This window comes from Neodiprion lecontei, chromosome 4 (assembly GCF_021901455.1).
Source record: "Neodiprion lecontei isolate iyNeoLeco1 chromosome 4, iyNeoLeco1.1, whole genome shotgun sequence".
Classification (NCBI taxonomy): Eukaryota; Metazoa; Arthropoda; class Insecta; order Hymenoptera; family Diprionidae; genus Neodiprion; species Neodiprion lecontei.
This window is the reverse complement of record NC_060263.1, coordinates 18,583,425-18,610,281: the sequence shown is the minus strand read 5'-3', so window position 1 is coordinate 18,610,281 and position 26,857 is coordinate 18,583,425. Positions and strand designations below refer to the sequence as shown.

The following is a 26,857-nucleotide window of genomic DNA, read 5'->3' as shown; positions in this document are numbered from 1 at the left end:
GAATTAGATCTTCAGCGGTGGTCCTTTGCTTTACCTGCTGCTGGCAGCGGCGTTAATGGGCTGAACGGGTTGGAACTGAAGTACGTTTCGTTGCTGGAATTACGACTATCTACCTGTTGCTTCTAGCGACGGATTGGAACGGACGCTGAATGCGTTCAAGCAAAGCTTCACTGGGACGCGATTGGAGGGACAGACGACCTTGAAGACGCGAATACGTTCGAAGCTGATTCAAAAGCATCAACGATCGCGTTCATCTCTGTACTGCGTAAATGTTTCTCTTGCTATTGTGAGACCGCCTTAATGGTCTCGAGGATCCACAGTATAACCTTCGCGCAGCGGTTCCACAGGGCTTCGCTTTCACTATTCGGGCCTTTTTCACTGACTGAGCAGTAGCCTTGAGGTCTTTGTGCGCCAAAATTTATGCTCGGATAAGCATCGTCATTCATCTTTACTTTCGTAAATGTCTCTATTTTTTCTTTTTCTGTTAGTGGGTGGTTGTAATGCTTGAACGTCGGCCTGATTTGCATGATTTTATTCTTCATACCGAGAACCCCGGGGTTTCGGCCACTTCTTGATTGGTCCGTGCCTTGAATTTTGCATAAATTATGTAAGTTGTTGGTAGGCGGATCGGTTTGACTGGATTTTTGAACTTATCGAGAGAACGAGATAACGAAGACGCGGCTTAACAAGTGAGATAGCTGCATGACACAACACACGGACCCAGATCTCATCGCGGCAACCAGCCAGGCTGATAAAATACCAGGCATAAAAGAACCAGTCCTGAAACATAATCTGCTCTCTGACTAGATTCCACTAGATCTAATTACCTGCAAGATAACATCACGGGCAATAGCAATTCTTCGGCGAGTCTCGATCGGCTAGCTCGTGTCGATGAGCGACAGCTGCGTTCTTCCGGTTCAATAACCATCTAATCCCTCTTACTCTAAAATACGTTTAATAATTTTTACACTGTCATAATGCATGCCGGACAGTTGTTCAGCGTCAAATTTTATCCGAGTGGGTTCCGACCCCAAAGTTTCATCCGTCAACAACCTGACCATTGATCGGCAGGTTGCGTTATCTACACTATACGTTATTCAATCGTTCATTTCAGCCGGCTGCCATCGAAGACTTGCGCAGATGGACGTCGACGGAAGCCCTTGGCGACGTTACCGTACCTCCGGATTGTATGTCAAGGATCCTTACCGATGCAACTGACGACGATGCCGTTGACCACAAGCTCCCGAGCCCGGAAGAACAAGTGCAAGCTGTCGCCCTGAGGTGAGTGCAGTATCTCAACCCAACTATTTTCCAAAACACCCTCTACTATTGAATATACTCGAGGTAACAAGCGACTGATTCGGTACACTAATAAACGTTCGTTTAACAGATTCCCAGCTGAAGTTGTCGCCGTCGACGTCAGCGGAAGGGGCTTCGAACGAATGTCCATTAGACGACGGTCCCTTCTTTCGCCGGCTGGACAAGAGAGCAATGAAGTTGCCGTAAAGCGAAGATCCCGACCCAGGAGACCGAGAGGCAAACGGCGAAACACCATCGCCGGTATCGACCATAAGGAAATCCGTCAGGCGATAGGAGGGCAAGTATTAATAGTAGTATGTCCCTATATTGAAAGAGCACCCTCTGACTTATTAGTTCTCACCCCTGCGCTTTATTTCAATAGGGAAACGGCGACGGAGGGTCTGGAAGAAGAGGAAGCTTCGCCAGCGGCGAGTTCACGGGCGCACAGATCGGCGAGTACGGACCTCCTTGGCTCGAAAAAAGAGTCGCCGTCGGAGAAGAAGTCGCACTTCAACACGCTGAAGGCCTGGGGAATGTCACGACTGAAGTTGATCAGTCCAAAGTCGAGTCAGAACGTACAGGACTCAGGCGTTGGGGGCGGATCGAGCCGCTCGGAGGAGCATGATCAGTCGGCCGAGGAGAAGCAGTCCGGCTCTCCGGAGGAGGTCAACATCTACGAGACCGTGACGATGCGGAGGAGGAAGGAGAAGTTCCATGAGCGCAAACCCAGCTCCTCGAGCTCAAGCGGAAAAAGCACCTCCAGCATCCCTGTATCTGCACCTCCGGTCGAACGTCAGGCCAACGTTAAGCTCAGAGAGAGCGCCGCTCAGCGCAGGGAACGCCGCAAAGGCAATCGCGAAGACGCTCCGCACTCCAGCTCTGGAAACTGGAGCGCCTCTTCGGAGAGCGGTAGAGCCAGCATCGGAAGCGAAACCACAACGACCACTCATCCGCCGAGGTACAGGTAGTTTCATTCTCTACAAAAAAACATCAAACTTTGGTAACCCTCGAAGACTTGGGGTACACCAAAAAAGTTCTTGGTTTAGCCTCGCAAGGATAACTCTCACACTGATAGTTACATTCCAATTCTTTTTGACGGTTCACCCTCAACACTTCAGGGCTAACACTCAACCTTAGGTAGGAGAACTCCAAAATTTGATGTTTAGAACCAACCGTTTTTGAGGATAGATCCTCAAGTTTAACTCTAATCGATCGTTGAGGGTGAATTTCATCCCAGACATTTTCCAAACTTCTCGTAGAATTCGGGAACAGACTTTCATAGATTTTTTATACCAAAACAATACTGTAAAAAAAAAAAAAACTTTAAATCCGTAAAATATTTCACCATTTTACCTTAACTTTGCCGATGTTTGACAACATTTAAACAATCAATTTTGGTTAAGGAAACTGTGAGAGTTTTTTTTTACGATTCTTATCCAATGACTAGATATCTTTTCAGACTTTTAGAACTCACGGTTGAAGCAGGATATCACTTTTTTGGAGCTAGGGTGAATTTCACCCTGTGTGACCGTTACGCGATTCTACCGAGGTCTAACCTATTAGGGTTAAGAATAACCCTCGAACTCATGATCACCCAAATGATTGCGATGTTTCACCCTCAATATGTTAGGGCTAATACTCTACTTTATACATGATAGCTCCCAGATTTCATTGTTATGACCAATTGTTTATAAAGTTACACCCCCAACTTTGCAAATAAGCCTGAAGTGTAATGGTTGTACCTAACTGTTTGAAAAAGTAAATCCGCAACTTTTAAAATAAATCCTCAACACTTAGGGTGGTTTTTTCCCGTCAAATTCTCCGGAGCTAAACTCACGATCGGTTTTTCGTTTTCAATTCCAGGTCAACGACCACAGCTTCGATCGGAACTTCGTCAACGTCGTTGAGCCATGTCAGACGTCCGAAGGGAAGGGATACTTCGGCATCATCCTCAGTCACCTCGGAGGGAACTCTGACTCCGGATATAATCCACGACATAACCGCCGTACCCTTTTCCGACGACGGTGAAAACTCCTCGGTTTACTCATGCGACACCGAAGGTTACTACACCTCTTTCCACGTTGATTCCGGGCTCAAGACTCTTAGGGAGGAGGAATCCCTGCCCCAAAGTCCGCTCACCAAGTCTTGCGACCTCAGCCCAGAACTCGCTTCTCCCGTTGCCGAAAATGAATACGAACTGTTTGGCAGGGGTTCCACCTCCACCACCACTAGCTCGGCCGGCACCGTTTGCACCACTCTTCTTGCGCCACCTCCTCCGGAACGAAAGTCCAGCTTGACGGTCGTGGCAATGGTAAGATATCGTAAATTCACGTTGTTAGAGTATCTTTGTCAGATCAAGTATCTGTAACTCGACATGTATTATGAATTCAATTGAATACCAGGCTGGACAAAGATAAAAAGTGTAGGAATCCACGGTATTCTTACTCTTTAAAGAATGGTGGACACAATGAAGAAATAACATTCATTTTGATAATGAATTGACTTGTTTTTGTCGAATTCAATCACTAGAAGTTTTTCAAAGTGTTCTTTTCAAGTCTAAGATTCGGGCTATTATGTTCTAAATCGTGGATTAAATTAAATATGGTGGATGCGCTCGTTTCGTATTATTATAATAAATCATTGATTCCCCTATGAAATTGTGATGGTTGAGAATCTACCTATGCAAACTTTGAAACACCTATTTCTTTTATGTAAACATTGACTTTTCGGAAGCTGTTTAATGGAGTTTTTCTTTTATTGTGACCCTGAAGTCGACAAATTCGAAAATATGATTCTTCTGGTTTCACTATCTACCATCGCAAAATTCAAAATACTGATCAAGTGAATTGATCTCCTGGTTTACCACGCTACAATTTCGTAATTTCAAATTCAAATTCATGGCCAGCATCCCAAAAATTCCTCGAACAGAAAATTTCCGCATATATTTTCAACATTTTTCACCGTTCTCAGGTTCATGGTCAGAACCAAAACGGTGGCCAGTCGCCAGACAGCGGCCACAACACGTCGTCGTCGCCAGTGGAGTCGGCGTCAAGCCCAGCGTGCACGGGTCGGTCATGTTCGGAGTTCGAGTACTCGGAGTCGAGTGATTTGGAGGGCTGCGAGCGAGTAGAAAGGATCAGGTCAAAAACGGCGATAAACGTCAGCCGTATACCATCTATGTGCGTGATAACGCCGCCAGGTTCGGACGACGAGACATCGAAAGACGGAGAGGCCTTCAGAGGGCGGATGGAGCTGGGCTCGGTGCTGATGTCGGCGACGGTCGGTACCTCGAAGATGGAGGTGATAAACGGGCAGGACAAGAATCCCTACGCCACCGTCCAGACGGTCCTGCCGCATGAAAAGGCAGGCGAACATTCCTGCAGACGGATTTCCCAAAGCTCGCATAATCCCGCGGCGGGCTCGTCGAAGGTCAGTCCGCTCAGCGGCGTCCTGGGCAAGCTTCGGTGCGTTCTTCCCGGAGGAGGGAAGAAGACCTCGGCTGCAACGACCAAGACGGGAACCGCAGCCCAGCCGGACCCGGCCAATCCAGACTCAGGCGACTATGTCACCATAGCCGATGTGAGGAATAACAACAACAAACGGTCCGATCACTCGTCCACTCTTGTCCGCGCTCCCCAGCCTGCTGTGACCTACGCCAATGCCGATCTCTTCAAGAAGGACGCCGAGTACGTCAGTCTTAGTGATCTTCCCAGGAAGCAGGACTCTTCCTTGGAGCGCAGGAGGCAGGGTGCCAGGGTCACCCTTGACTCGGAGGGCAAGGTCGTTTACTCCTCGGACAGCCTCAAGAGGCGGAAGGGCGCTCATACCACCTTCAATCCGGGTAAATTGTGAATTGTTTCGGTAGTTACTCGGCATATTGCGTTTCAGGGATCGTACCTGTTTTCATCGCTTGCCAAATATCTACAGTAGGGTGTGCGGGAAAAAATCGATGTTTTTTTTATCCGTTGCATCCGGCATTAGAAGTTAATTTGGGGTAAAAAAAAAAGATTTCTAGAAGGAGAGCTCAAAAAAAAATTATTTCGAACGGCGCATTGCATATTAAGATTTCCCATAAGAATAACACAGGAAAATATTGAGACTTCTAAATAAGGGAGTGCAACTTTCCAGAAAAAAATCGCACAGAAACGCCATTAAGATATTCGTATAGAGAATCGAATTCCCTATAAAAAATGTTATACAAAAAATTAGCTCAGAACAACCATTCAAATGACATCGCTGTTTGAAGTTGAATTTTATTATTTAAAGATGTTCTGTCAGTACAATCCCAGACAAAAACTGTATTCGATGAGAATTTTCGTACTTCGTGACTCAATTAAAATCTGAAAAAAATCGACAACATTTGGCATGACACGAATAAAAATAATCAACAATAATATTGCCCAAAAGTTATTAACAAATTGTTAAAAAAAAATATTTGCAATAACTTTCGAATGAAAAATGCCCACTTTTGATTCGTACAAGAAAAAAACAGCGGTCACTGGAAAGTTATTGCAAAATTGTTTTTTTTATGTTATTTATGTATATTTATGTATATTTTCCTATGTTATTCTTATGGGAAATCTTAAAATGCAATGCGCTGTTCGAAATAATTTTTTTTTGAGCTCTCCTTCTAGAAATCTTTTTTTTTACCCCAAATAAACTTCTAATGCCGATGCAACTGAAAAAAAACATTGATTTTTTCCTGCACACCCTAATCTACAGTAACCATCCCAGAAAGGGGTTGCGCAGTATTCGATATCTCTATTGGAATCAGCATGAAAACGAGGGAAAATATCTGCAATTTGAAATTTGACTTCGATTGCGGTATCGATTTTACGCTTGCATACTGTCGACTTGGTTCAATTAATTCTGAGACTTTCAATGTCATTTTTACTAACCATTTCAATAAATTCAAACTACCATGTTGTGTTTGAAATGTGCATTCGAGAGTTGAATGTAATATTCAATCAGAAGAAAATATTGATAAAGGCAATATTCAATCAAGAACTATCTTGAATATTTCAATCGATTGAAGAATTCGTTAACGCGATAATGTAATACATTTTGTGAAATTTTTGAAATCCCACCAAGGTCATCAAAATGACGTGACAGCTGTTGAAATCCCACGAAATCAATTCTGACGGAATAAAATATGTAGGAATTTCTTCAAATCTCATAACCTTTGAATCGCGTAATCTCTCTCGAAGTGTAATCGTTATCGTCGAATGTTTTGCAAGTCCAATCAACATTCGTTTAAATATCTTGAAAATTTTTGACAATCTTCCGAATAATCGAAGTAATTATGTAAGAGTGGTATGAACTCTGAAATCCGTGATCTTACGTCGTGTACTTGGTAATTTTAGGGCCCTTCGTGAAGGAAGGCGTGTCCCCGACGACTTCGCCGCTGTTGCATCGAGCCCAGGCGACGGTGCGAGCGGTGAATCGAGACCTGTCGATACGAGGTCGAGAAACAACGGACTGTCCGGAAAGATCGACGCCGCCGATGTCACCGCAGCTGGGGAAATTGATAATCAGAGCGCCAAAGAGCCCGGAGAGAGCGGCGAGTCCGAACTACGTAAGGACGCCGAGCACCGTTGTGGGACCCACGAGCCCCACCAGCCCCCAGAAACATGTGAGAGGAGCCTACGTCAACGTGCAAGGCGAAGAAGGTAAGCGGCCTTCGACGCAAGTAGCCAATACGAGCGCTCCAAACGATCGCGAATCGGCAGCCGGGGCCGAGGAAAAGCCAAAGGCGTTGCTGCGGCCGATTAGCAACCGGGTGAACCGGAGTAGGGATAAGTTTTCCGACGGTTTAGAGAAGCTACGACCAAGCGGAACGACCCCGAAGCTCGTCAGGAAACTGCTGATATCGGATTTCGACACACCGAACTTTTGCCGAAAGTCAGGGTCAATTCAGGAAAAGGAAAACGTGGCGAATTTCAGCGAGAAATCAAAGTTCATCAACTCTGAGTCCCCGGAAATAAACGCGGATCACGTCGCCACGCCGCCGATCGGCGATAACCCCGATACACCAAAGCTCGAAAGGTCCGATCGTAAAATAAAACGCAGCGAAAGCTATCGCATGGCTAACAGCCCGATTATGTTCATCAAAAAGCTATCCATTAACTCCGAAAAGTCTTCCAAAATATTTAGAACACCCTCCGAGGAGCTACAGGAGGATCTCATCAACGAACGTATCAACTATCCCGAAACTGTATCTAGTCCCGAACCACCCAATCACGATCCGTTCGATGTCGATATCAAGCCCAAACTCGCCGTTTCCGCGACTCCGACGAGCCCAAGACCGAGAGCTCAGGACCTCGAACCAGCTCGAGTACTAAAGTACGCTGGAAATGATACAGAAATTTGGTAAACGCGTGATACTGTCAGTGTGTCAAAGTTAGGAACCGCTAAGGAACAGTTGCAGAAATCGGGAAATAATCTGCAGGTAATTTTATCTTTAGGCAAGAAAACGGCAGTTTTTAGTCACGAAATAATGTGAAAATGCATTAAGTATACCTGGGCAAAACCAATATGGAACATCGTGTTTGTTACCTTTCTCGGAAGAGATGAAAACAAGAGAGTGCATGAAATTTTTCGAATAAGGAAAGTCGGGGAATTCTGGTTTCAGATAGTTTAAATACTAAAGCTACCCTGAGTTACGGACATTGACTGGAGTGCATTGGAATTTGCCAGCTGCGATAATTGCGATCGGGAAGTAACCTCGATAGCAACGCGAGTGGAATATTCCCCTTTGATTACTGACTCGTTAAAACAAACAACCCCAGCAAAGAGCGAGCAGAGTATTTTTCGCGCGATATCGTTATCTGTTGCGCTCTTGAGTCATGTATACACACATTGTACGCCACTCGATTTACAAAGCGAGTTATATATAACGAGCGAGATTAGAAGTTTTCCGAGAATCCTTTACAATGCGACGCAGAACCGTGATTCCCTTCTAGTTTATCGGTTCGCCGATATTCGTCGATGTAAATTCCGTGCAAAGAATCTATTCCCGATAAACATGGCCGCCGCTGACCCGCTTCGCATTTTAATGTGGCTTTAAAATAATTTCTAACTAACAAAAACTGTCGGGAGCTGTTTCACAAGGAACAAAATGATGGCAAGAATAGTTAGACCACCATTTGACTTTCAGCGAGAGCCGGAGAGTTCAGGATTCAGCCGGAGAAGTTCAGATCACTAAAATATTAGACCAAAAACGGCTTGGGACAGAATGTGGGTATTAATAATGCGCGATATATCGACCCTCGGGTTTTTCCGAGAACCCGTTAAAAGCGATACGCATTGAAAGCAAGTCAAGGGCCATTCCGTATCAGGGGCAAGAGAACAAGGAAACAAATATTGAATGGAGCTAGCCAGGGTAAAGATTGTTTAAAAGTGAGCCGGGGGTCGTTAATACTGCACACGCAGTATTAAAAGCTGACTCAATAGTCGGCCCGGTTGCATCAGGCTGTTTATAACCCCCCAGACGGCCGGGGTCACGTGACCACGTCGAAACAACAGTCATTACACCACGCGAGAACAAAGTCCCAATGTGCGGCGTTACCGATTTTGTGGCGGTGGTCCGGCGATTAGCTCGATGTCGGACAGTAGAACAAATACAATCGAATTTTCCAATCTTGAAGTGACGCAGTAATTCGAAACGATAGAACAATACCTGTGTAAAAATTCATGAGACGACCTGAAACGACGAACAAGAAGTGGGGAAAATGTGGAGGAACAAATATTTCTTATCGCTGATGATGGGTGGGAGGGGGAAAAAAGTGGAATGAGTCGAAGCCGCGTTATCAGTTGACACGTCTTTCAAATACTGGTTCTCTGCTAGACAAATGGTCGCCGGGAAACCAGTCATCTTCAGATTGCCTTGGTGGCCGGTCGTCCGGCCGACGCGGGACTCGAACATCTTGATCATGCTCGCGAGGCATCTCCTATTCTTTGCAGCGCGAAGACCCCGTAAGTTTTTGAATAAAAAATCAGATTATAGGTCAGATTGACAGTACCATAAATAGTCGTTTATTACAATTATACTTTGTGGTGAGATACCCGTTACCTTGTATAACTTGCTCATCGAGTGAAATAACTAAGGCCAAAATAAAAAAAAAAAATACCACCCATCAAGCTTGTATCGTCGAGGATAACTGGAAGCGACACGTTCTATGAGGTAAAATTGAAAAAGAAAGAAAATAAAATCATCATTTATCACGCGCGAAAACAAATTCTAACAAAGTCGGTGACTCGTCGAAGTTCAACGGACGATCAATAATTTTTGTTTCTACTTTATTAAACGGAAAAGGCAATGTCCTGGAAATTCTAGCAACCGTATTTTCGAGATTTTGAAAATTTTCTGTACCCGTTTCTTCTTGAGCGTGTCAGTGCTTTGCGTCGAAACAGCATGAATGCTTGTCATTTCATTCAAGACTTATAACGATCTGAATCAAAATCCACTTTTTACCTCCTTTTGATTTTAACTCGAAACAAGTAGCGATTTTCGAATGATCTTGATTTATTTCGAGTTAAACGTGCTTTCTGATTCTCAAACGTGTCGATTTTCCGACTTTGATCAATGATGACCAGCGATTCTTTACATTCTCTGACTACTGTTTGGCATGAAATTTGCTTTTCAACTTTTCAAATGATCAATTCTCTGAATTCGATGACTGATTATCGTTTGCACATACCGATGTTCCGATTCAATCGACACAAAATCCTAATTTTCTTTGTCAATTTAAAACTTGAATTGTTGCAATGATTAATATCGATATTTCAAATGCATGATGCGGTTGATTTGAAATTTGCTTTCCGCTTCCATGATTTTGACTCATAATACTAAATACCGGTTTGTTTAATGTGAAAATTGTATTTTACCGCAGATTAGGTGATAATTTTTTAAGCGAGCCAATATAATAAATCCCGATTCTTGGTTTCTACCGATTTATTCCGTACAAAATGTTTTCTTTAAATTAGCTACTCGCGTTCCGCAAAACTTCCGCGCAAAGCCACACCATTTTTCATTCTCTTGTCATAAAAATTATCGAGTGTGACGCGGGCCAAAACTTGGCGATCGCAACTCGTGTGATTGCCGCCTGAGCGAAGTCACAATCACCAACTTTCGTCACTTGTCACACAATATAGTATCTCACTTCTTGACTTTGCATACACCTATTACGCTCTCTCTCTCTCCCTTCCTCTCTCTCCGGACGATATCGTTGTTCAAAATGTTTAAAAATATACACTTATCGTTACGAAATGATGGAGTCATTTGGGTTACGGAACGCGACCTGCATCTCGCTGACATACGGCACACATAACAATCTGCGGGGGACAAACTCGAGATTTGACCGTTTCTTTCTCGCTACCTAAATTTTTTTTTTTTTTCGCTCACTCCATACTTGTCTTCAGTTTTGAAGTTTCGTACATGACGTCTTATCGAAATAGCGTTAGTTTTTGTACTTATCATCGCGATTTCTCAGTAAACATTCAAATTCGTCATTTGGTATTTTTCCCAATGCAATTATAAGTTCAACAAACAACGCGGCGAATCTAACATCACGTACGGAAACAGAGTCGGGTTGTTGTAAAAATTACTTACAATATCTCTATGAATATATATCACATACTTAATGTATAAATCTAGCAAAGTACCACGAAATAATCATCATTCATCGTGGCGTTATCGCTCCTTAATGAGGCCTGATGCTATGTATAGACCATAAATCATGCTTTACTGCTTACCTTATTGTCGTAGTTCATCCGGAATTATTTACATTTACACATGTCATCTCATTAAACTAAGTGGATCAAATTACGTGTCTTTTACGCAGCTCATCGAATATGCCGAACTTTAAAGTTTGATTAGCTGCTTCTTTTTTTTCGATTCCAATGCTTTCTTGTTTTTCTTAACATATTCTAGATTTGCGTCCGTACATTGTTGTTCAGGTTCAAGCGTATTACATAATACGTAAACGGCCGTGATGTTGATAGAATTTTTTTTTCGTAAATCTGTTAATAATTTTAACTGGATCTGTACAGTATTTTTATCAGCTTACACGCACTACACTCGTTATCCCCATTATTGCAGTGTCTGATTTATCGTACATATTATGCACGTACGTACAACTCATTCAAAAATATGACGAACAGTCAGCTGTTAAAAGTAAAATATTAATCTGACCGTGATTTCTATGATAACCCCCCACTCCGTTGAGAAAAATAAATAAAATTTTATTCCACTTCTTATTCTTTGTCGTATTTATCGGGTCAATAATTTATTTTTTCGTGTGACCTTATTTTCTCTGTATTTTTACAATTTAAATTACACACAAATACATATGCATATGATCTTCTTAGTCAGCCAATTCATAATCGTAAATCGCCAGATTTGTAAATAATAATTATGAATAGAACTTACTGCTTGAAACTAGTACCTTATAGATTTTTTTTTTTTTTTCGCAAAACTAAGCATTTAACGAAGCTGAATTCGCGTGTTATAAATTCATCGCAATTATATTTCTGCCTGCTATTCGAGTGTTGATTAAAGATATATTAGAAAAAATAGAATAGAAACACGTACACTACTTATGAAAATCCTGAATGCGTACAATACAATTTATTCACGTGCAATAGTTTCAAAATTGATTGATGGGTGTATAAATAAAAATACTCGCGTGCGTTATATATTAGAGTGCGTGTAATCGGACGAACGTGACTAGGATATATTTGATGAAGTGCGAAAAACGAGTATACATATATTACGTATCCGATACGTTGTAGATATTAGTTATCAAGTACCGAAGTTAACGACCCGTGTATATACGCGTTCAATTAACATGCGTGTAAATAGCAAGTAAACAATTTCTTTTACTTGTATTTGGTGAGGAACACGAAATCGATGGTTTGTCACGATAAAGTATATGGACTTTATCGATACTTAGAACCCGGAGCTCCGGTCTCGCATTTTGTTATGCTTCTAGCTTTTCTGAAACAAGTAAACCATAATACTCCCTCAATTGTTGCGCGGATCGAAAGTCGGTTAATTTACGCGATGAATGTAGAAAATTTTGTTAAACTTATTGGCGACCGTAATATAGACGAAATACAAGAAAAATTAAGACCTGAAAATAAACGTTCACGCATCGACGAACCGCGATGATAAAATTGTATCTGCTCTTTAGTTCAATTTGAAAGAAAAAAAAGCCTGTAACAAGAAGCTGGCTTGCTGACGATGAGCGAGGTCGGTATTATATTATCTTGTACCATGATTAATCTCGCGTTCGTTTGGAGACTTGTGGATATCGGACGTATTATATCGCTTCGGAAGCACCCTGAAGAAATATGTGCCAATTAGTGAATAGTAAGTCGACTTTACAGGTATATTAATAATATAAGTAATATGGAAAAAGTCGTCTATTGTATAATATAGTATGTGTAATGTCGATGATCATTAGTAGGCGAATCGTAAAAATACGAGAAAGATTATTGTAAATATTGTAAAATAAATCGACTCTACATATTTCTATATACATGTGTATAAATACGAACGATTGCCGATTGCGCGGTTTAGATAATTTGAAGAAAAAAAGTAGGAAAAGAAAAGAATTAATGATGTTTTCAGAATTACAATGCACAACTGTACAAGTTAGCGAGAAAATAATTATCAAGATATTATGTAGTGAGATAAAATTTGCAATCGTTTTGTATAGCAAAACCGCACCGTTATTCCATCCATATTTAGATGATAAATCTACCATTTATAGTATTTCTGTATTTATGTAGTTGAATGTACGATATCTATGTCTATTATTATTATTATTGTTTATACTCATTTGTTCGGAGGTAAACAGCTGAAAAACGAAAAAAATTTTAAAAAACGAAGAAATGTTAGATTTGCATGCGGCTCTGTATAGTACATATGCATACATATATTATGCGTATTGCGTGTCCTTCGTAGGTTGAAAAATCGAGGCGACGTCTCTTAACACACCTATCTAACATCAAACTAACTTCCGATTTTTCATTTTCATAAAAAAAAATATTAATAAAAAATGCGTATAGACTTCATTGGAAACCATAAAACCAAATTTATGAGTATCGATGCAACACTAATTCGAATTTTAACTTGAACTTTTTTTTCCGGCATCAATTTTTTTTCTCGGCAGAGTAAGGAAAATAGGAAAAAAAAAAAAAACAACGCACGATTGCAACATGCGGGGAACATGCAGTAACTTGAATATATGACACAAGTATATAATACAACACCCGATCAACATCACACACGTTTGTACATGTCTTTTCAACTTGTTTCTATTTCTTTTGTACATAATTTATTATTTTATAACCCTTATATATTATATACACACACACACACACACACACACATATATATATATATATATATATATATATATATATATATATATATATATATATATATATATATATATATATATATATATATATATATATATATATATATATGTATATATCGATGACAGGCACGATGTGCTGTTTTCTTTTCGATTGTTTTTTTTTTTTTATTTGTTTTTTACTGGAAATGAAGAAAAAAAAATTATTATAATTTTCATACGCATTTTGTCATTTCGTTTCTCACCCACCTGCACTCATTATTACATAATATTTATGTAACACCAGTAGTTAAACACTCACGTTCATCAAAATAATGTTTTGTAAATATTTTGTACAACGTAGTTTACATTCGAGTGTTCGTACTGTTTTTTCATGTTTTGTTTTCTATTATGTTTTTATTTAATTTATTTTATTACGATAATTATTTTTTTAATCTAATCCTACCAAGCATTTGTCTCATTCTATCACGTAATTCACTTATTCCCCTGCACCTTCTACTTTTGTTTGTGTTGTGTGCATAGATTTTTAGATAAATACTTTTTTTATCTCCTCACAATAATATTTAATCGTAATAACTAAGTTCACTCCTCATATGTATAATGTACATATAATATCATAATGTATAATACACGGGATGCACATCTGCACTTTGTAACAATACATTATATTTTCGTGGTGGTAAGGTGAGTACTCATCATTATACATTTACATATCATTATCATGAATCACGTGCGCGTGCAACGTTCAACGCGAAAGTGACACGCTTGATAAAATTTTCAGAAAACTCGATAATAATTGCTAAAATTTGAGAACTTCTCAGTTATTCTATATTAATATTTCATTCGAATGCTATGCTTATATTTAGGGTTCAGAGTTTAAGCAGAATATCTAATACAAATGATCGACTCGACTTCTACCATTATATAATTGCTTCTCCGTTTTCATGTTTGTTTATTCAATCGGAGCTTTACAATTTTTGCAACTCACTTTCGATTTTTTTTTACGGTCAACCCTATAGTGCTTTAGTGTTACGGTTTTTCATGTTTTCATATGATGTGTAAAAGCTGCTTAAATATTATTAAATACAATGATCATCGAACAGCCACAAATTTATTTTATTAAACACATTACGATAGTTTTTTTTTATATCGAGACTTTTTATCAATTTTGAATCCGTTATTTAAGCGTTTCTTCAGTGCCACACTCGGTATAACTAGCCTGTAGAATAATCTATTTACGACAGTTAAATTTCCGTCACCATGAGTAATAACCTAAATTGTAAGACAGATTAAACGATTCCGATATAAGAGGAATTCTTCATTCTTGAAACTTCGTGTTTACTCAAATTATTCTCTGAAAAATTGACTCATTTTGTACCAATGAATCATCAGATACTTCTCAAGTAAATAGTTTTTTCAGCCTAATCGATCGATAATAATTAAAATTCGATTGTATGGACTTGAATAGAAAACAAATATAACAGCTGTTTCTTGTTAGAATTCACAAAGTATGAGCATACCGAATAGCAATATGGCGTCACGCCGTCCGATCAGCTGACCATTTTCAAGAAAATCGCTCTAAGTAAATGATACAATCTAAAACGTCGGAGGTGGAAAAGTTTGATGGTCGGGAAAGTTTCGCGTTAGAAGGGAATAAGAAGGGGGAAAAAAGTGTAAAATTTTTCTTTAATCTTTACAATCTTTCGTTGTTACAGACAGCGCGTTGCTAGCCGCTTCTAAAGAGACCGTGGCCCAGGATGGTTCAGGCAAAAAGCCGACGGCACCGCCATACATAGATCCACCGCAGCTCAAAGATCGAGCGGAAAATCTGCAGGGTGATCCTCGTCGGCAACCGTCGAACGTGAAACAAAATGTCAGCCTTAACGACAGAGCCGATCGAACGACGCGGAAGATCGAAGCACCGGATCAGGAGAAGCTGTCCAACTACGCGAACGACAAGCGATCGAACTACAAGGAGAACCAGAACCGGGTTCCGAAGCAATCGGCGTACTTCGACAGGGAGAATAACAAGAGAAACAGCGATCGTTTCTGTGACGGAAACGGAAACGGGAACGCTAATGGAAATGGAAAACAGTTCTACACCCTGCCGAACTCTCGGACTTCGCCAAGGGAGCTTATCGAACCACCGAGAAGCGTCACTCCCGACATTACTCGTGGCCTTGCACGCGGCCCTCTTTCCGCCATGCATATGATGGCCAGACGCGGACAGAATATTTCCGCATCTGCGGAACGCCCTTCGCGCCCTTCCGGTCACGGCTTAGACAGCGATGGACACATCGCTAATAACGATGTGGGAAAAACACAGAATCAACACCAGGAACAGAAAGCGTCGATACCCAGAAACAGGTACAACATTTTTTGAAAAAATATTATGATACCTTTTTTTACGTCGGTTCGGTTTGCGTAATTTCATTTTTATACATTATATCCTTGTGAAGGAGTTTCTCAACTTCCTTATTTCACACGTTGTGGGACTACTTCATTTCTCCGTGACTGAAGAAAATTCTCAATTTTCTCAACAGAATCAGATCATTCTTGAAAGATTAGAACGCAATACAGTCGATTTAAATTCGATACAGTTTTTAACTTGCAGTTCATAGTTTTAGGTTCTAGTCAATTTTGGCCTGTTCAAACTCGATTGGACATTTACAGTACCTCATGTAAAAAGAAAATCTGTTATAGAGAAATGGAGAAATTTACAACAGAACAAATAATAAAATTCGGAAAGATTTGATTGTAGTAAAACCAGATAAGATTGAATAATTGAAAAAATTCCATAGCGAAATTACCAACAAAAATAATCTCTTCTTCATTGGTAAAACGACATTCATCAAATGAAAATGAATGGTTACTCAAATGTAGAATTTTTTGATCGAACGTTATCTTGCGATAGGAAAAAAATCTTCTCATATTGGAATTTCGGTGCTTCTGCTCATTTCCTTCGAACAGTTCTGACTAAATAATCCGCTATGGATCAAGTTTGTGTAGAAAAATTGTTCGTTATTCAGAAGAATCCCGTAAAAAAAAGAATAGATTAGATTAGATACAAATTTTATTTCTTTTCTAATCTCATTTAAATATAGGTATACAATTTATATACATATAAATAGATGTGAACAGATCTGAATATAATAGAAACTTACGTAACAAGGGAATAAAGTCGAAGATTATTCCTGCGGGTGAAAAACGCTGGAGAAAAGGGCTACTTTTTTCGTGCAGATCAGGGAAAACATGATAAGAGGAAATGATATGCTACTTTTGTCCCACGTTTTTCAGGTCAAAAAAGTGAACATCATGGTTAAGTCGGGAATAAATAGTTAAACTAGATTGTATGATCAATAGATTCAAATATCTCTGATTAGATCTGAACAGATCTATAAATCATGTTCGATCAGATGGCATATAGACAGAATTCGAATGTATTAATTTTTTCCTGGAGATTCCCAAAACCAGTGTTCAAAAATATAGAAAAAGAAAAATTGTCAACAGTTTCCCTTTCCGCAGATTCATCGTTCCTGCGAGTTTGGCGGCGGTCGGTTACCGGTTCATAGCAGCACCCCCTGTTCAAAATCCGCCTTCCCATCAGGGGTGGAAGTCCCCCGGGACTGGAGACCCCCTGCGGCAGGCTGGATTATCGCCGATCGGACCGGGCGGAAATAGGGGATTCAAGTCATCGACGCCAGGGGGTGGAGAATCGAAAACGGGGGCGCAAAGCACGCAGCACCATTCCAGGCTCGCTCCGCCAGTCCAGAACAGTTCCGGAAGAAACACTCCCGCCAATCTAGTCCTTTCACCAACCAGAAGCACCATGTCCAATGAGGAGTTATTCGCCATGATCCACAAGTCGAAAAGGCGCCTCAATATCAAGGAGGAACCCGATCTTCGACTTTTCGGCGAAACTGGCGCCGCTTCCTCCCACAATCAGGCTAACTCCAGGCACAGCTGGAGCCCGGAGTCGCAGGAAATTCCGGTAGTGAGAAAATTTCCTAGTTATTTAATACGCTACGGAGGTTGGTGGGCCAAAAAAAAATACTCGTTCAACTTAAAAAAAAAATAAATAAATACTTTGTATTGATTTTATTGCGATAGTTGCACACTGCAATATTTATCAAATTTAAATCACCTTAAATATAAAATAATCGAATATACTGAAAGGAACAAAGGCTTGGATATTGATACTTCATTTCAATTCACTTCAAAACAGATTTCCTTTTTTTAATAGTCAATTGAATATCGTCACTTGTTAAGTTTCTTTAAGGTTTCATTTAAGGTTTTTAACATGATAAAAAAAAACAGTGTTGCCGTGAATTTGCAGAAAACAGTTTTCTGAACAAAATGATTCATCGTAAAGTAGAATCGAACGAATCTAACAGGTTTTCAATAACTTTGAATTATTGAAGCGATTTCAATTAAAACACCAATTTTGTAAAGTCTATTATAATCTTTTATTTATGATGTCGATATTTTTTACCTTGGTATTTTCATCGAATTCTTCCTAGCTTATTAATTTTATAAAAACTTAATGCGCGCCTATCTCGTAATAAAGTTAGCAAAAAGTATCGATTTTCGGCCAACCAACCACCTTAATATTGTGAAAAAGAAATAATGGAATTTAAATCCTGTCTCACGGTTGATTCGTGGCTAGTTTTGAGAAAAGTTGCTGCTATTCAACTTCCCATAACTCGGGTTATAGAATATTACGTTACAGTTGTTACACTTGTGTAACCTATATTGTTGCTAAATAAGTAATTACAGAACTTGAAAAGCTCGCTGAAATAAATTCTACAATAATTTTCTCGGAGAAATAAACAAACCCCAAATCATTTAAGAAAAACTAAAAACGCATCGACTCAAATTATTCCAAAATATACATATAGTTGAAAACCACACGAATATAGTTAATCGGTCATATCAAAAACTAGAGTAAGTAAAGAGAAGGTTAGGACAAATTCCCAAACTCCTGGCAGTTACTGACTGCACTGACGAGATTTTTAATCTTCAGGTACCCAAGAGCGTGAACCCAATATCGTCAACGTCTCGTCGTGATTTCAAGCGCCTGTTGCTTCAGCAGAGCGTAAAAGCAGGCCCAACAAGGTTGTCGGCAGCTGAGCAGCTGAAGCTGTCCCGGCAGCAGACTCAGCAGCAGCAACAGCAGCTGCTCCACCAACAGCGACAACAACAACAACTGCAATCGCCGCCGCCCCCGGTGAAAGTGCTGAGTCCCCGAGCAGCATGGCGATTCCCGAGTCCGCGATCCGACGTCTTGTCCTCGACAATAATCGAGGACGCGGCTGCCGAGGAGAAGGCGATGAAACCATCGCCGGAAAACCCCTCGCCGATGTCGAGGCCCGTCTCGAAGCGGCAGCTGGACTTGGGGGGCCCAGGCCCAAAAACCGATTCGATAATCGCACCCACCACAAACGTTCCTAACTCAAGTATTAATGCGGCCAATTTTTCGACTCCGAAGAGGCGGCCGTTGATCTCTGCTGAAGGCTCAGCCGGAAGGTTCGAAGAGATTAAAAATTCGTCGCAAATTCCCAGCAGCGTAACGGTTCTTCCGGGACTTAAGGATTTGCATGGGATCGCCGAGAGCAGGCGAATCAACAATCAGCTGGCAAGGGCCCAATTCTTGGCTAGCTTTCCGGCGACCGTTACACCGTCCTGGACAACGAGCCAAAACCAAACTTCCGCCAATTATTTTACCAGACACAATCGCGCCAGGTCTGAATCGCCCCAACATGGCGTCGTGCAAAACGTTTCGCGCAGCCCAAGCGCACCGACTTTAGAAACTGCCCTTTGAAAAAAAAAAAAAAAAAACGAGAAGACTAATTTTAGTCATTCAAAAATAAGACCGTGTTTGCCGTTTTTATTTATATTTATTCATCGTGTTTTATTTTTTTTATTTTTATTTTCTTGAGAAGTCTATAATTTCACCGAATTTGCACAAAACATTAGGTTATTAATTTATTATTTTTACTACCACTATTATTATTATCATTATTGAGTAATACGCGTCCCATGTACAATATTCATCATCCGATTGTATTCGAGTGAGAGAAAAAGGGCAGCAAAAAAAAAAAAAAAAAAAACAGACGTAAGATTACAAAAAAAGAGGATAAATTAAATGACTGTAAATATGCGATAGAACGATAATTAGAGTATATAACCTAGTACATGACGTGAAATATAAATCAATTCCTGGCAGCTTAAAATACGTACAGTTTAATGTTTTTATAACACAATCATCTCGGTAAGAGTTTATTTTGGACTATTGTTTTATTGTGGTAAATGCAAATTTTTGGAAGTAAAAAAAAATAATAAAAAAACCAAAAAAGTCAGAAAAAGTCGTCCATACTCGGGTACAATTAATCCGTGTGGATGCGACTATCCGACAAACGAGAGAAAAAAGTAAGAGGAAAAAAAACATCTTTGTAAATTATTCAAAGCTGATGTTAAGTGTCAGAGGAGAAATAGAAAAATCATTAACATATAATCGAAACTGCACGCTGGCTATGAATCTACAGTAAAACGGAAAAAATAATATAATAAGAAAGATTACAAGGCTATTATATAACGTTTAGCTTACTGATGAACGATATACATACATGCATATAGGTTCCTGGGTATATAAGTAGATATTAATATAATATATTGAGAGAGAATGAGAGTAAAAATATTTAAAAGCTGCTGCATATGTTATGTTGAATTGAAAGCTGGTTGCCTTAAATTATTTATAAGAGCTTGATAATGATAATAATTACCGATTTGTGACGTTCGGACGTATTGTAAGAATCGAAGACAAAGAACAACGCGATAGTGCGATTATAACAAAACACACCGGTCGTTCGCACGCAATGCAGCACTCAATTAATGTTGGATAAAAAAAGCACGAAACGGAAGAGGTAAGAAAATTAATTGAATATATTGTGTTGAGGCCAAAACATGTTATGCCCTCCGTTCTTGAATAAAAAAGCGAATTTTATACATTGCATACAAGCTATGTTATCTTATAGTAATCTACTGAATTTTCTCATTTTTTTCATAAATTTCCCAATCCTTGCATGTTCCTCTATAATCAGCTCAATCTTCAATGTAACTATAAATTATATAAGGGAAAAATCCAATCAATAGAAATCACAAGGTGTGGATAAGTCCAAGTTTTTCAATTTACTGTCAGAAAGAAGAAGATAACATTCACATGTAATTCAAGAAAGCGGTTAAAATAAAATTGAGGTTTATGAGTGTTTCGATATTAAAATTTCGAACTATCAAGATGTCCGTGTCGCAGTGTCTACCTCACTACTTCATTGTGCGTGTTCTACCAACAATTTTGAATTTGCAAACATTTAGACTTTTCCATTCTCCTCGCATTCGGATGGTTGAAATCTGCTGTACGATAGTTACGCGATACCACGAGTAATGATAACATTTTCCCCGGGGTAGCAGCACGACGTCGCGTGTGTACATACCTGCATACGAGAAAACAATTAAGCTGCTTTATATTTTTCGAAAACGAAAACTGTGATAGATGGATCGGATAAAATGTAGCTACAAACAGTAATGCACGGTTCAATTTATTGTTCATTCTGCACAATTTCCACTGTCCACGAACTCTGCTTAATATCTATGTAATAGTAATTACAATATTAATGTCAATATATTAATAATAATCACTATCCATAGTTGACATAAAAAAACTAGCGATGTCTTAAGATCTAATTTGCACAGTGTCGCCTCATAAGAAAGAAATATACAGGAATTTGGAATTGTTCCTAGTCTGTTCGGATATTTGATCTCTACAGAATAATCTGTACTCCGAGAAGAAAGTATGAGAAAAAGAATTCAAGAAAAGAATGAAACAAAATGCGATGCACAGCGAAAAGAGTCCTTTTTTTTTTCGTCTCCGAACATCAAACTGTTCAACTATTGCTATCATTTTCATGTCTTCATCTGCGGTGGTCCTCCCATCGGTGGTGGTGGTCCATTCATTGGCGGTCTCATGGGTCCCATAGGTCCCATGGGTCCCATCATTGGTCCCATTGGACCCATGGGCCCCATCATAGGCGGTCTCATTCCCATCATAGGTCCCATTGGCCCATGGGGTCCCATCATCATCGGACCACCAGGTCCCATCGGACCTCCGTGCATTCCTGGAGGATGCATCATATTTGGTGGACCCTGCGGCGGAACTCCGGGTCTCGGGCCGAGACTTGGGGGTGGTGGAATGGCAGCGCCCTTGTTGGCTGCGAAAGGGTTAGACGCTATCTTTCCAGCCTTGAAAGCTGCAGTTGTTGCATCGATCAGGTGCTGGGCCTGCTCCTCCATCCACTTTTGGTAAAAGTACTTAACATTGTCCTTGTGCTTTCGGCCTTGGCAGTGGGTTTTCCTTACGCTAGGAGAGTCATGCGTCAGATAAGTATCGCAGTAGTCGCAATAGTACTTTGGCATCTCTGCACAAGGATTTGTTGACTCGAATCGGTTACGACTGAAAAGTGCAACGGAAATTGAGTTAGCGCGTATCACGTTTAAGGTTAGGTTTTAGGTTAGGTCTAATGCTTTACCTCGCGATTTTTTCTGCGCTCTCTGCGTGGGCTGTAAATGCTGCTCCTTTGTCGGGGGTCCTTTAATTTTATCAGCAAATTATTGCGGCTGCTGTTCAACGGTCAATTACAAATTTGCTTTCCTCAAAAAAGATAACAGTGCTCCAATAGTATTTATACCAACAACATGGCGTATCTTCAATATTTTATATTATTCAGTCAACGATTATAGCCTCGTTCGCAGCGCTCTTCGGGCGGCGCCAACGAAAAGCTTGGTGCTGCAAAACAGAGAGAGCCTGCATGAGGCATTGTCTCATCACTCTCCAGAACGTCAGTAACGGGACCATTTCTATCTTTGTCGTGCATTATTCGTTAGAGTGAGATAAAGATGACTAGCTTGCGTGTTCTTTCTTCTCTTTTCCATTCACCCGACGTTCCCACTTCAGTCATCACCATAAGCAGATACTCATCTCTGCCATAAGTGGTCGGAGAATTCAAACTTCGCCTGACGTCGCATGTTACGGCAACCCTCTATACATTTGATCGACTTGCGCGTAGCTTACGCGGTGTTTTCACCCGGCCGTGAGACCACAGAGATATACCGGTGTTACGTGCCAGCCGGTATCCACGGCGGCGCCCTCTCTGCGCTCTACCTGACCAGCGTGCAGTTACCATAAGAGAGCCCTACGTGCTCTTACCGATAGTCGTGGATTAATACCAACGCACTTAGTTACCATCACAACGTCCAAATTCTTATATCAACAGTCCTCACACGCTAGATTAACCGTTATTTCATCAGTCAAATTCATAACATACATGTTATATATATATTTTTTCCCATTCAACCGTGATAACCCAAAATAATAAACCTGCAACAGTTCAAGATAACCAAAAAGACAAACACCGGAAACGAGGGAAGATAAATCACGGATAGCTCACAGAGAAAGAAACCCCTATTCCCAGAATTCAGGATAGCGCCCTTATTTTAACAAAAACAAGACCAGTCAGCGCTTCGCCGCTTGCTTCTCTTAACCAACCACCTCGCGCCAATCCACCACCGAGATCCCACGCACGAACCAGAAACCTTACCCCCAATTTTTTCATCATCCTCAACCAATCATCCGAGACCCGCGAGAAACCGCGACTCCTTTTGAACTCCTCCTATTTTCCCTCTAAGTCAACCTTCCCAAAAACAGAATAAGTAGAAGAACTTCAGACATCATAGAGAACAGATCAGACCTCTACCGAAATCCTAGAATAAAATCATTATAAGTCATTCAGAACCTTCGAGACTTGTTAACAGTTTGTCACTGCGATAGTGATTAACACCAATCTGTACCACGATTGTAAACCTACCATCGAGAACTAGAAGGAGACCGTTAATAAATGTGTAATTAACCCAAGTGTTGTCTTAAATAATTATTTCAATCACGCATAGTGATGGTTGGCACGAGCCCTACCTAACAAACTCTCAGAATTGTAGGCGAGTTGAACGAGAAGATCTGAGGAGCTGATCAGCGGATTCCCGAGATTTACATACACCAACTACGTAAGTCAGGAGAACAATTTAAATCACGCGGCGAATCAGAGTCGACTCGAAACGTTCCTCTCGGAACGTAACACCGGGACGATCTCTTGAAACTATACATACTGGAGAGTTACCGATTTTGCCATGATGCTGGCTGCATTCACCTTCCGAGTAACACAGTCTTCGCAATGGTAAGCCCAAGCCAGTACTTGGGCTGTATGTACTTACCGACTTGTCGGCGATATAAGAAATTAATAATGAGAATAAATTTCTTCCAAAATTCATAGCAAAACAGTGATTTCATTGAAGTATAGATACCCGAGAGGAAAATGTATACATGAATCATAAATAATAGTAGATCAGATGTAGTAACGATGCAGAGGCCAAAAAGTATATGTGTATATGCGGTCCATGTAAGACATTAATATATGATCCATTTACGATTAATACGTAATGCATACTGTAAATTTGATAATTTTCCAGGAGACAAACTAAATTATCTACAATAATATGGCTATAATATGAAAATATAAAAATTATTCATTTCGAAATGGGATTCTGTTCAACACGCGCTCGACGTATTCCATAACATTGATATTCATAATTATTCCAACAACTTTTCATTTGCTCCCTCGATCTTGAATTTTCATAGGCATAGAATCGAAACGTTGTTTTAGCTGGTCGCAAGTGAAGTATCTGCGTTGGTTGGAGGAGCAGAATTGTTTTTCGAAAAGTCTTCGGATGGAAAAAAATTCAGAGTAACTGTAATACATCACGGATGCGGTAATTTTAAACGAGATGAAACGGATGCTTCGTATATGAGACAGTATTTAACGCTGCGTAGTGATTTAAAGACCTAGAAAGGTGATAGGGAGAAAAAGAACGACGCTTCTTAACACTTCGAGTGTATTTTAACACACATTTGAAAGATACGAGCGAAATTTTTCATCATCCAACTGTCGCAGAACGGCAGCGTTATTAGCCGAGCCGTTCACTGAAGAATATATCTTCAGTCAACGGCTGACCATCGAAGGGCCTGGCCGCTTGAGCCTGGAATCGGCAGAAGAGATGAAGTGTGTATTTCTTGTATGAAACGTGAAAACTAAAAGCATTATACATCATATCATATCATCATACATCGTACACCATACATCATACACCATACATCATACATCGTACATCATACATCATACATCATACATCATACATCATCATACCTAGTATTACAGTTCGAAACCAAAGTTTGAATTTTCGGATGTTCGGAAAGTGACGTCACCAATCTAAAATCGGCTAGCCGAGTTCCTCAGTCCAGTAACAACCGCGCAGTAGAGCGGACGGATGAGAGTCGCGCTCCGCAAATTTCGAGTACGGGTTCTCAACCTCCCGGATCCCGCGCTTCGGGTCCGCTACGTATTTCGAGTACCGGGTTCTCAACCTCCCGGATCCCGCACTTCGGGTCCGCTACGCGGTGAAACTCGACTTCCAGGATAAGCGCTCCGTGGTTCCTCGTTCATGATGTTTACAATAAATTATTTCAATTCGTTTTTCGCGCAACCCCAAATTCGGTAGCTGTCAGTCCGCTAATAAAATTTCTCGACTTCCAGGATAAGCGGTCCGTGGTTCCTGGTTCATGTTTACAATAAATTATTTCAATTCGTTTTTCGCGCAACCCCGAATTCGGTAGCTGTCAGTCCGCTAATAAAATTTCTCGACTTCCAGGATAAGCGGTCCGTGGTTCCTGGTTCATGTTTACAATAAATTATTTCAATTCGTTTTTCGCGCAAGCCCAAATTCGGTAGCTGTCAGTCCGCTAATAAAATTTCTCGACTTCCAGGATAAGCGCTCCGTGGTTCCTGGTTCATGTTTACAATAACTTATTTCAATTCGTTTTTCGCGCAACCCCAAATTCGGTAGCTGTCAGTCCGCTAATGAAATTTCTCGACTTCCAGGATAAGCGCTCCGTGGTTCCTCGTTCAGGTTTACAATAAATTATTTCAATTCGTTTTTCGCGCAACCCCAAATTCGGTAGCTGTCAGTCCGCTAATGAAATTTCTCGACTTCCAGGATAAGCGGTCCGTGGTTCCTGGTTCATGTTTACAATAAATTATTTCAATTCGTTTTTCGCGCAAGCCCAAATTCGGTAGCTGTCAGTCCGCTAATAAAATTTCTCGACTTCCAGGATAAGCGCTCCGTGGTTCCTGGTTCATGTTTACAATAAATTATTTCAATTCGTTTTTCGCGCAACCCCAAATTCGGTAGCTGTCAGTCCGCTAATGAAATTTCTCGACTTCCAGGATAAGCGGTCCGTGGTTCCTGGTTCATGTTTACAATAAATTATTTCAATTCGTTTTTCGCGCAACCCCGAATTCGGTAGCTGTCAGTCCGCTGATAAAATTTCTCGACTTCCAGGATAAGCGCTCCGTGGTTCCTCGTTCAGGTTTACAATAAATTATTTCAATTCGTTTTTCGCGCAATCCCAAATTCGGTAGCTGTCAGTCCGCTAATAAAATTTCTCGACTTCCAGGATAAGCGGTCCGTGGTTCCTGGTTCATGTTTACAATAAATTATTTCAATTCGTTTCTCGCGCAACCCCAAATTCGGTAGCTGTCAGTCCGCTAATAAAATTTCTCGACTTCCAGGATAAGCGCTCCGTGGTTCCTCGTTCAGGTTTACAATAAATTATTTCAATTCGTTTTTCGCGCAAGCCCAAATTCGGTAGCTGTCAGTGCGCTAATAAAATTTCTATAACTTTATAATCTTCTCATAATCTTTTTGGTAAAATATGTCGATAAAACCATTATATTAAACCTTACACATTATTTTCGATGTGTTCTTATACTGAAAATATTTATCTCTATTCAAGGTATAAGCTGAGGTGGTTGAAGGTGGTCGGAGGTGGACGAGGAGGAGGACGAGGAGGACGAGGATTTGTGCTGGGTGAGTAAAACACTTTTATAATATTTGATGGCAATTGTAATTATATTTCATCTGAAATATTACAAACTTGTCACGCTTACAATAAATAATTCAATTCATTTTTCATGCAAGCACATATTCAGTGGCTATGAATAATCTTGTACAATTTG

General features: G+C 40.4%; 2 protein-coding genes across 4 annotated transcripts in view; one reads left to right on the top strand and one right to left on the bottom strand.

The window, feature by feature from the left end:
- LOC107226649 overlaps positions 1–20,694 on the top strand; it is a 56,392-nt gene extending 35,698 nt beyond the window's left edge. Inside the window, exons 3-11 of one of the 3 annotated variants that reach the window (XM_046739067.1) lie at positions 1,115–1,281; positions 1,391–1,597; positions 1,682–2,257; positions 3,163–3,610; positions 4,270–5,140; positions 6,663–6,968; positions 15,398–16,049; positions 17,208–17,676; positions 18,706–20,694. In XM_046739067.1, coding sequence (XP_046595023.1) covers positions 1,115–1,281; positions 1,391–1,597; positions 1,682–2,257; positions 3,163–3,610; positions 4,270–5,140; positions 6,663–6,968; positions 15,398–16,049; positions 17,208–17,676; positions 18,706–19,503 — 4,494 coding nt within the window. In that variant the 3' untranslated portion in view covers positions 19,504–20,694. Of the gene's footprint in view, positions 1–1,114; positions 1,282–1,390; positions 1,598–1,681; positions 2,264–3,162; positions 3,611–4,269; positions 5,141–6,662; positions 6,969–15,397; positions 16,050–17,207; positions 17,677–18,705 lie in introns of all 3 variants that reach the window. The other 2 variants (XM_046739065.1, XM_046739066.1) reach the window with 2 other exon arrangements.
- A 567-nt stretch (positions 20,695–21,261) lies between these two features.
- On the bottom strand, positions 21,262–22,459 carry LOC107226648 (U1 small nuclear ribonucleoprotein C). Its single transcript, XM_015667532.2, has 2 exons — positions 22,265–22,459; positions 21,262–22,188 (listed from the first exon to the last, which is right to left on the bottom strand). The coding sequence occupies exon 2, from the start codon at positions 22,149–22,151 to the stop codon at positions 21,642–21,644; it is 510 nt and encodes a 169-aa protein (XP_015523018.1). The 5' UTR covers positions 22,152–22,188; positions 22,265–22,459; the 3' UTR covers positions 21,262–21,641.
- Positions 22,460–26,857: the final 4,398 nt, after the last annotated feature.